The sequence below is a fragment of the Pistacia vera genome, unplaced genomic scaffold (assembly GCF_008641045.1).
Source record: "Pistacia vera cultivar Batoury unplaced genomic scaffold, PisVer_v2 Contig731, whole genome shotgun sequence".
Lineage (NCBI taxonomy): Eukaryota > Viridiplantae > Streptophyta > Magnoliopsida > Sapindales > Anacardiaceae > Pistacia > Pistacia vera.
Genome location: NW_022196592.1, coordinates 200,978 through 212,813, shown reverse-complemented (window position 1 = coordinate 212,813; position 11,836 = coordinate 200,978). Strand labels below are relative to the sequence as shown.

The following is an 11,836-nucleotide window of genomic DNA, read 5'->3' as shown; positions in this document are numbered from 1 at the left end:
AAGATCCATTTAATTTAAATCATTACAAAAAATGACTAGTACACAAATATAATCTTGTTTAGCTCTACCACTCCAAATATCAGCAGTTAGAGCCACACTATATGACAAGTATGAAATTTATTTTTTAATTCTAATTTCATTTTTTTAAACAATTTATTAAATCTTCTAGTTGCAATTTTAGAATAACTTTTAAATCCTGGAAAAAATGAATTTTTGAACAAATCTTTTCAAATATTTATCTTCAGCCATATTAATAGGTTGATCAGCTGCAGCAATATAAAGCTAACTGTTCCCTATAACATCAGAATATAATGCCAAGTAGTCCCATATTAGTTATGTGAGTTTTGATTGTTTGTAGATACTCATCTCAACTCAATTTCTCAACAAGCATAATACATATTTATACATGCATACATCTCTACTCAATCTCTACTCAAAGGTTTGTTTTTCAAATCTCAACTTGGTTGGATTTACTTACTTTGTGAATAAGTGACTTCTCTAACACTTCTTCTTTCCCTTGTTGTCTTGTCTTCTCTCTACAACTTTAAACAATAACAATAACAACAATATAAGACTTCAATACAACTATAAGCAAACTCACATCTAAAGCAAGAATCCTTACCTTAGGATGCTTTAGATTCAAACCCTACTAAAATTACCCCAAAGACTCCCAAAAACTCCTTAGAAATCTTGGAAAATTGAATAGAGGATTGAGAGGAAGTAGAGAATGAGAATGGCAGTGGAAATGGGTAAAATAAAGGGTTTATTACACTTAACCCTTTTTAGCTCATATTATAACCATCCTTTCCCATTTTGTCCTTGCTCTTCCTTGGAAATTCCATCTATATCCTTTGATTCATTACACTCACACCCCCACACTAACCTATTCTCCATGAAATTTCCTTACATTTCACTCCCCACTTTTCCTACTAATTAGGGGTAGAATGGTCATTTTGCCCCTATGGAGAATTCTCTAGAAAGCTCAAGAAACTTTTCTGCCGTCCCGTCGCTGCGGCGAAGAAAGTTCCGTCGCCCCGCCGAAAAGTTACAGAACTGATATCGCAACACAGAGCTGACGTCGCCGTGGCGAAGACTGTAATACCAAGATTCCTCAAATCTCAACCAATTTCAAGGCAAACACTCAACCAACTCAACATACCATTTCAACCTAAGACCAACCAACCAAAAATAACAACATACAAACTCAATTGAAGCTGGATCAATGAACATTTAAGTAATATAACAAATCTTAACTACGTACCCCAAGTGCGGCGTTACATGGCGTGTCCCGTGTTCAGCTTGTAATGGAGCTTGAGGAAAGCAGGGGCTCGAAAACCTCATAGAATCTTGGCTTAGTCACTAAGCTAAAATTCTTATTAAATGTTTGCGCATAAAAAAATTAAAAATAATAATAATCTTAAGAGGATAAAAGGATTTTCCTTTTTTTTTTTTGTTAAACAAAAAATTCATCATCCAAAGAAAATTAGTAAAAAATAATGCTAATCTAATCTCAAAACTTAAACGATCCAAATAGAAGCATATAATTATTGGACTAAGAGAGTTCATGTGTTTGTTTAATCATATGTTTATCCCATAAAATATTTGTTATTGATACATTTAAAAAAATAATCAATGATAATTAAATAGATAAAAAGAGAAAACATACTACACATAGTATAATTTCATAATACATTCATCTCACAGAAGCCTACAAATTTAATTTTCAATACGAGGGGACAATATGAAGTAACAAAAATTACTTGGAATTTGCAATCTATAGAAAAGGAATAAATCTACTGAACAAGAATATTATTCTCTCATAGATCCTACCATATATTTAACTTCCAGTGGTTTTATTTTGTTCTATTTTCATGTATTAGAAAAGCATGCATGCATCAGAAAAGATTAATATTGCGTTGGAAAATATCTGGCACGATGCAGGAATACACGCTGCAACTTAGTCGCGCAAAGCTTGTCGTTCACCATCTATCTCAACAGAGTTTGCAACTAGTTCTGGGTGGACCAATATATAATTATGGCCTGAAAATTGTTGTTCCGAGGAAATTTATTGTTGCTGAATTTAATAATAATCGAAGCGATAAGGATGATAATAATCATATGAAGCTTCTTCTGGCTGCATCTCTATCATGTTTTGTGTAAAATTATAAGTTTGTGATCGCAGCTGTTGATCTTCATCTTCTTCACCAAAAGAACCAATATTACTGTACTGCTGCATGGGCGCCATTGAGCCGCTGGCTTCACCAATAAAATATGGCTGCTGCTGCTGCATGCCTATTATTGAATTTGAACTACTGGCTTCAAAACAATTTCTCAATGATGTGTAATATCCATTCATATTCAGATTCTCCACCTCTTCTTCTACACTTGGTTTCCCCTTATGTTTGATCTTACAAATTCTCCATTCCTGCAAAATTAACATAAAAAGAAATCAAATAAAACTACTCCGGAAGACTTGCCATTACAATAAATAAAAATTTTAGTGCGGCTGAACAGAAATTTTTAACGTAGAGACCAAGATGTCCCTACGTTTTCTGAGTGTGACCTCAACACAATAAACAACTATATCAACGCCGGTCTTGCGTTGTTGTAGCCCTTGTTTCTAGTGGTGTAAGTGAACCACCAGTCACTAACTTCACAAACCCTAGAAACAAAAGCCAACAACCAGACATTCACCTTCACTCTACATATTAAAAATTCCTGGAAGTCTACACCTACGAATTTATGTGTATATATATAAAAGGTTACTTACACTTCTGGTGGAAGAAATGCTATATTCATACATGATCCAATTGGTCTTCAAAGCTTTATTTCGCTTTCTATCATTATCTAAAAACCTGTGAAATGATAAAGGTCTCTTGCAACCCACCAAATGTTGATTGATATGAATTTTCTTAACATGGCCTGTAGCTCTCCACCATCCTCGACCTAATACTTCTCGAGAGTCATTTGTTCTTAAGTCGAAGCAATATCTCTCGCTGTTAGTCGCCATCATGCTATGATCCCCTATAAAGATAAAGCTCAACAAATAAACAAAATCAACACAAAAGCAAAAGATAAAACATATAAAATGAATACTTGGTAGAGAAAATAATTTCTAAATCCTAAGCAAAAAGAATTACAACGTGCTAGATCACATAGAAAGAAAATGCTGATGCTAATAGGTTTAAATAAACTAATGTCTTTAATGTTGATTAAGAATTTTTAAATACCTAGTGATTTCTAGATAATGTATCAGCCAATAATAAAAGAAAGAAAAGTTAAAGGATACAGAATATATAATTAGTCCAAGAAAATAAAAATGAAAATCCTAAACACTAGGACAGATAAAGCGATTAGCCAATATAATAGAATCCAATTAATGATGAAGAAATAATAAACTGATAGAAATAATTAATATAAAGAAGAAATAAATAAGGTAAATTAACTACACACATTGGAGATCTTGTGGATCAAACCCATAAACATTTGTTTCAGAAATGAAATGGGCATGGAGAGGCAATTCTTGGCCATGAACTTTCCTTTCAAGAATTCCGATAAGCTCTTCATCGGTGGGACTGAACCTGAACCCAGTTGGCATCAACTTCACTAAAACCTCAACTCGATCCCCTGATGATTAAATTAATTGGAAATTAAATATAATTAATCAGAAGAGCCACACACACACATATCTATTATGGCTTCAAAGAGAGCTAGGGTCAGGTTCAAGACGGAATAGGAACAGTAACATTTAATTTGCATTCACATTTAGGGTCAAAGAAAAGATATCATCCATTGAACTCATGTCATCTAACCGTGACACCTATACACGCCACCCTTCTTGGATGGCTGCCCTGAGATAGGCATTCTAGACACAGAAATGTGGTGCATTGAATTTTCACTTAAGGTCTCGAAGAGTTGCCAACTCCTTCTCGTCCTTGTGTATAAATGTTCCTCCGCAAGAGGCGTCTACCATATTCCTATGCCTTCGGTCAGTCCGTCCATAGAAACTACGAACTAATTGCCACCTAGGGACTGCGTGATGGGGACATTTCCTAAGCATTCCTTCAAATGTTCCTAACTCTATAAAATTCCTGCCCATCAAGTTGAGCGAAATTAGTAATGGCGTCTTATGCTGTTGGTTTTACCAATTGGATAATACTTTTTTAGGAATCCTTGTTGCATTTGGGTCCAAGAGATAAGGACCCTGCTGCCAAAGAATTGGTCGTTGTTTGGCTCAATCCTTAAGTGAAAAGGGAACAAAATTAAGCACATGACATCTTCATTCACATGTTGAAGTCTAACTGTGGAGTAAACCTTAAAAATTCATCTAAGTGTTGTATGGCTCCTCATTTAAATTCCCATAAAAATTGGCAACAATTGGATGACCACTAGTTTTGATCTCATAGTGTTGTGTCGGACATTGGGGATACAGATACATGAGGCTGAAGTGTAGGTGGTAGGTGCGAAATGTTGGCTAAGGGGCACATGTGCGGGTTCATCCTGGTCAGCCATCCTACGTGCTTGTTTTATTCCTCTTACAAGTGCGTTCAATTTCAAGATTCAAAGATAATAACTCTTCGTTACAAGACCTTCTGTGGCATCACCAACCAAACACACAAAAGGCTAACAAGCAACGCAAGCAACAATCTCAAAGAAAATTAACTAAATGCAAATCTAAGAAACAAATTTTACTAGCACACAAAACAAAACTAAAATAAATCTAAATCTAACGAAACATACCCAACAAAATTCACCACAACAATTATGTTTAATCAAAACTAAATTTATCAATGCATAAAAGAATTTAATACTAAGAACAAAAATAAATCCTAGGAATAAAAAAAAAAAAAATCAAAGGTTAAGAGAATTTCACAATCGGGTCTTGCAAGATCTTTAATGCTCACGACATGCTGAAGTGTTTCCCAATTGCAATTTTCCTGCAAACAAAAACAAAACAAAATGAAACTATTCCAATGAAAATAAAATAAAACGAAGTAAAAATGAAATTATGCAAGCAACCTAACAAGAAAATAATTAACTAACAAAGCAAAGAGACAAACTAAACGGAACACAAAAATTAATAATTCACCCACAACAGTAATCACTACAAAGAAATAACACAAAAAAAAAAAAAACAAAGACTAAAGTAACCTAGAATAAAAACTAATGACTACCCAAACACACAAAGTCAAAAGCACGTTGCTCACCGCAACGGCACCAAAATTTTGTTGAACCGGTCGTCACAGTCACAAAATAAACCTAAATACTAGTTAGCGGTAAGTAGGGTCGAATCCACAGGGAGCAAGACTAACAACCTAATGTATTTTGGTAGGGAATGAAATTGGCAATTGATTAATGAAACTAAACAACTAGATGCAAAATAAAAAAAGTGAAATTAAAACTAATAAAGACTTTATAATAAAAATGTTGCCGTTACGGTTTGGGTTCGACACGAGACCAACTCACACAATTCTCTCCACCCTCTATGATCCCCTAACCTACAAGGCAAGGTAAATCAATAAAATGGCTTCCCGACACTCTAGGTATAATCTATCCTGTCTCACCCCGATCACTCAAGTTCGATTGGTTAAGACTATCATTGAAGTCGATAAACACTACAAGGCAATACCACTAGTTGGTATACGATGAACAAATAAATTTGTCAACAGTAAATTCCAATCAACCAACTTCACAATAAACGTAACAACAGTAGAAATTAAATTAAATTCGAACACAACTCAATTACAATCGATGGAAGTAATGAAAAGCAAATTCATCATTTATTATTTCAAACCAACGTTTATCATTTAGCAAGGTTATGAAAATATTAATCATATGGACAACAATATCATCACGAGTTATGCTCAAATCATACTAATATCGAAATCAAACATGAAACGAAAACAAATATAACCGAGCACAATACTACCAATGTCCTATAATGGGCTCATCCAACTATCGAGGATGATGAGGAGAGTCATGGAGTCAATCTCTATCTCGCCTATGCGTAATAAACAATCGGGAACTTAGCCACCATGTGGTGATGAGGGGGCTGAAACGGTGGAAGCGAAGCTGATCATGGCGAAGAGGAGGTAACCGATAGCGATATGATGCGAAGAAGGGGCGAAAATGACCAACGGACAGCCCGGAATACGAACCGCTGCAATCGCTAGAAAACGTTAATTTCGGCGAGTCTTCTGGAAAATGGCTGCATAAATAGATCCAAAGGTACCGATGGAAAGCTCTGGTGATGAGGAGTTCAGATCAGATCATGGGGAGGTGAAAAGTCGCCGGAAATGAGCAGGATCTCGACTGGAAGATGAAGAGTTGCGGTGGCTAGATGGCGGATTTCGACGGTTTTTTGCGGTGGCTGAAGCTTGGGATGTGTAGATCGGCCGTGGGGAAGGAAGATCAGTCTTGGGGAGCTGAAACGTCGTCGGAAAATGGTGAAATCTGGCCAGGAATGCGAAAGGTCGCGTGGTGGAAGACGAACGTCGCAGCGTTTCCATGATTTACGGTGGCGGTTTGCAGGTTTTGGTGGCTGATGATGGAGGCTGAAACGGTGAGATGGGTCTCGCCGGAGGCCACCGAAAAAGAAGTTGAGGAGTCACCGGAAAACAGGATGAACAGCTCACTGGTGCGCGAACCTTGTCTTCTTTTTATAGACAAACTGAAACAATATCACTTTGGTCCCTACACAATTAAAAAGTGACAAAATCAACCCTTATAATATGACAGTTTACCCCCTAAACAGCATAAATGAGACAAAATCACCCCTAATCCATAAACCATAACCTATATAAACTCATATCCTTTCCAAAATCATTCCAAACACGTTAAATTCATAAGAAAATATTAGAAGCGATTTTGTGAATAAATTCTAAATCTTTTAATGTCTCAATATACTTCAATTTAATCACACTGGGGTATTTTTATCACCAAAATAGAGTCATTTTATGATCTAACAGTTCGACTTGTTAGTGAGCCTAAAATCTTGTATTGGATTCATAAGGGAGTGGCCGCCACCTACCACATTTGCAATTTACTCGATCCATTAGGTTTGTAGAGTATCTAATGGGTCTCAGGATTAGACGGCTTGGTGTGTCCTGTGTTCAGCGGGTTGGACTCACCCATTGGCTGTCGAATATAGGGTAAATGATACCTGCATCAAGCCATTTGATCACTTATTTCTTCACCATCTCCTTTGTGTTCGGGTTTAACCTTCTTTGAGCTTCATGCACCGGTTTAGCATTCTCCTCACAAAATATGTGATGCATGCATAAAGAAGGTCTAATCCCTCGCATATTGGCTACCAACCAACCGATTGCTTCCTTATGTGCTATCAAGACCACCACTAATCTTTCCTCTTGCTTACTATCTAAGTTGGCGGCAATGATCACTGATAAGGTCTTGTTGGGTCCTAGGAAAACATATTTTAGAGTATCAGGCAAGGCCTTCAACTCTAAGACTAGTGGAGACTCAATTGACCTCGGTTGTGTCATCTTAGACAAAGGTGGTAAGGGTTCATACTTGATGTTCCAAGGTCAACGCTCAGAGTGAGCGACCTAGCCATATACGCACTAACCTCCTAAATCTCAGACACGACACTCAAGCTAAATATCTCCTCAACAAACGGATTCATAAGAGTGTAAATTGCATCATCACATAACATCTGTAGGGCGTGAGCCTCCACTAGACTGTCAATAGCATCAACCATGAAACACTTGTTATCATCCTCACGCATCGGTCCTAAACCAACATTAAACACATTAAGTCTCAGTTTCTTATTCCCAAAAGACACTTCCATCTCTCCTGATCTATAGTTAATGCACGAATTGCCGTTGCTAGAAAAGATCTCTCTAAAATAATCGGTGGCATACTTTCACTGCTCGTATACTCCATGTCTAAGACAAGAAAATCCACCGAAAAATATAGTTCCTCAACCTTAACTAACACGTCCTCAATTAGGCCCCTAAGCATTTTGACCAATCGGTTAGCTAACTGTAGTATGACTTCAGTCGACTTGAGCTCACCTAAGTTAAACTGTTCATACACGGAAGTGGGTAATAAGTTCACGCTCGCCCCTAAGTCTAAGAGTGCTCTATCAATCATGACATTACCTATCACACATGAAATATTAGGAGCTCTAGGATCCTTTAACTTCGGGGGAATGCGGTTTGAAACAACCACACTTACATTTTCTGGTAAATGTACAGTCTTAGGTGTGTGAGATTTCATTTTCCTCTTTTGCGTGCACAAGTCTTTGAGGAATTTGGCATAAGCAGGTACTTGCTTAATGGCATCTAAGAGTGGAATGTTAATCTGTACCTGCTTAAACAACTCAATCATTTCCTCTATCCTAGCACATTTCCTAGTAGTGGGAACATTTGGGGGCTCTAAGCACTGAGGAAAGGGTGCTCTTGGTATGTACGATGCAGGGGATGGTTCATTCTCCCCAACTTTTTCCTTACCCGGTCTCTGAACACTTGACTCTACAAGTGGCTCACTCTCACTCTCTTTGGCTTGATCCCTACCTAGACTCTCCTCTTTTCTACCCTGGACTTTTACTTCCCTCTCAGGCCTAATTAGCTCTCGGTCGCTCTGAAGAGTCATCACGGCCTTAGCTTGTTCGGAAAACCCTCTCTGTTGAGAAGAACCACTAGGGTTACTTATGACTTGACTAGGCAATTGGCCTTGTTCCCTCCTATTGACTGCTTCGGCTATTTAACCAATCTGGGTCTCTAGCTTACTAATGGATTGGGAATGGGAATGTAGAAGTTGGGTATTCTGCTCTAAATCCTGGAACCTAGCATTCATGTCGGCTTTTTGTTCCTGCATGGTTTGGAGCATTTGAGCCATCATTGATTATAGTGAACTAGACACTGGAGTGGGCTGCTGAACAGGAGGTGGGATCCTAGGTTGGATTAAAGGTTGCTCCCTATAATTGCCCTGCTGATTGGAAGGATTGTTCCTGTATGACATATTATTGGGGACATTCTGAGGTGGTTGTGGCTTCCATGAAAAATTAGGATGGTTACGTCACACAGGATTATACGTGTTCGAGTACGGATCGTTCCGTCTCTGGAAGCCTTGTGCAACTTGCACTTGCTCCTCAAAAGAGTCAGGGGCAGGTTCCTCAACCGGATGGTTAAGAATGGAGTGCATGGCAAAAACATGGTTCGCCTTCTGAGATGATTGTGTGGAGGGTTGCCCTTGTATAGATACAAACTGGTCAAATCGGTGGGCCAACACCTCTAACTTGAAANAATTTATAAAATAAAACATGGAGATTTATCATCTTCTTTTCTTTTTTTAATTTCTTTCTTCTTCTATCACTTTTTTAATTTATAGAATACATATACACTAAAACTTACATTTATTATTTTCTTTTCTAATAGCTTAGCTTAAACATTAATATATCCTTTTTTTTTTTTTTTTAAATTCTACCATATTGAAAGTATTGATATTGAAAAAAAAAAAAATGTTTGATTATATATTATAACAAGTAACAACATATTTTTAACTTATTAAAAGTAAAACTTATAAACCAACTCCCTTGTGGCCGGATGGTAGACCATTGGGTTCGACTTGTTAGTGGACCTAAATATCTTGTATTGGATTCATCAGGGGAGTGGCCGCCACCTACCACATTTGTAATTTACTCGATCCATTAGGTTTGTAGAGTATCTAATGGGTCTCAAGGATTAGACGGGCTTGGCGTGTAATAGCCGCTTTCTATTCAAATACTCATAAAACATATACATAATAAAATACATATAAAATAGTATAAAAAGTTAGGCCCAAATTTTTCTTTCATTAAACATATACATTCTTTATACAAAATTCGTATCATATACAAAACTATCAAAAACAAGGTGGACAGTGTAGCCATTTCCCTTCGCTTGCCGACGCCCATCCGACCGTGTCCTCACCTAGATCCTGCAAAACATAGGAAAAACAAGGTGAACACTAAAACAATGCTCAGTAAGCAAATCCTCTACTCATCTAACCCTGTAACTCTCTCTCTAATTCTTTCCTTACAACGCTGATTTACTCTTTCTCTTATACTTCTCTCTATTTTCTCTTTCTCATAACTCTTTTCTACTAACTCTCTTTAGTAAGTCACGGCCTCATCTTACTGAAGGCACGGCCGGGACTCGCTCCCGCTCTACGTGACTTCTACTCGTTCTAGCCGATCGGACTCGATTATGCATGGATTCGAAACCCTTGGCCATGTGAGTATATAATCTCTCTCTCGGGTACTCTCGGGTATAGCCCTCATCCGCATGCACTCTCACGAGCTACACCACTTCTCTCTCTCATACTCATGCCGCTCTCTCAATGCGGCGTATATGCAGGAATACTCTACCCATTACTCACAGATTCCCCATCGCACAACCTACTCTATTCTTTTGTTTAGCACTACTTTCTCTTTGTTCTCTAGTGCTCATTCTCTCTTTCTCTTTACTCTTAAAGTAGCTTATACTCAAATTCTCTACTATTTCTCAAGCTACTTCTTAAGTGCATAAATAATGCGTATGGACGGCTCATACTCACTAATGCACTTATGAAATGTCAATATGCAATGTTGCAAGAATTAAGGTTTACTAATCATACTCATACTTCTCTTAGGCATTTCATCAAACAACTCATGTGCATATAAAAACTCTACTATAATTACTACTCTACTTCATTCTCTAGCCATCCAAAATGGGGGAAAACTCTCTCATATAGCCATAATCCTAGTCAAGAAAAGCACTTCCAAAAAGGGTTTACACAAAATCTCTCAAACTTCATCTCAATTTCCATCTCTCAATACACATTAAAACACTTCTCATACATGAAGTGTATCCAACAACCATAAAATAGATACTCATCTCAACTCAATTTCTCAACAAGCATAATACATATTTATACATGCANTTCCCGACACTCTAGGTATAATCTATCCTGTCTCACCCGATCACTCAAGTTCGATTGGTTAAAGACTATCATTGAACGTCGATAAACACTACAAGGCAATACCACTAGTTGGTATACGATGAACAAATACAATTTGTCAACACGTAAATTCCAATCAACCAACTTCACAATAAACGTAACAACAGTAGAAATTAAATTAAATTCGAACACAACTCAATTACAATCGATGCGAAGTAATGTAAGCAATATTCATCATTTAATTATTTCAAACCAACGTTTATCATTTAGCAAGTTCTATGAAAATATTAAATCATAATGGACAACAATATTCATCACGAGTTATGCTCAAATCATACTAAAGTATCGAAATCAAACATGAAACGAAAACAAATATAATCCGAAGCACAATACTACCAAATGTCCTATAATTGGGCTCATCCAACTAATCGAGAGCTGATGAGGAGAGTCATGGAGTCAATCTCTATCTCGCCTATGCCGTAATAAACAATCGGGAACTTAGCCACTCATGGTGGTGATGACGGGGGCTGAAACGGTGGAAGCGAAGCTGATCATGGCGAAGAGGAGGTAACCGATAGCGATATGATGCGAAGAAGGGGCGAAAATGACCAACGGACAGCCCGGAATACGAACAGCTGCACTCGCTAGAAAACGTTAATTTTCCGGCGAGTCTTCTGGAAAATGGCTGCATAAATAGATCCAAAGGTACCGATGGAAAGCTCTGGTGATGAGGAGTTCAGATCAGATCATGGGGAGGTGAAAAGTCGCCGGAAATGAGCAGGATCTCGACTGGAAGATGAAGAGTTGCGGTGGCTAGATGGCGGATTTCGACGGTTTTTGCGGTGGCTGAAGCTTGGGATGTGTAGATCCGGCCGTGGGGAAGGAAGATCAAGTC

General features: G+C 37.6%; 1 protein-coding gene across 1 annotated transcript; it reads right to left on the bottom strand.

Annotated features, from left to right (window-relative positions):
• Window positions 1-2,080: 2,080 nt before the first annotated feature.
• On the bottom strand, window positions 2,081-7,502 carry LOC116115119 (NAC domain-containing protein JA2-like). The gene is made up of 4 exons (XM_031401267.1): window positions 7,322-7,502; window positions 3,454-3,627; window positions 2,771-3,024; window positions 2,081-2,425 (listed from the first exon to the last, which is right to left on the bottom strand). Exons 1-4 carry the CDS (start codon window positions 7,500-7,502, stop codon window positions 2,081-2,083), a joined length of 954 nt encoding a protein of 317 aa, XP_031257127.1.
• Window positions 7,503-11,836: the final 4,334 nt, after the last annotated feature.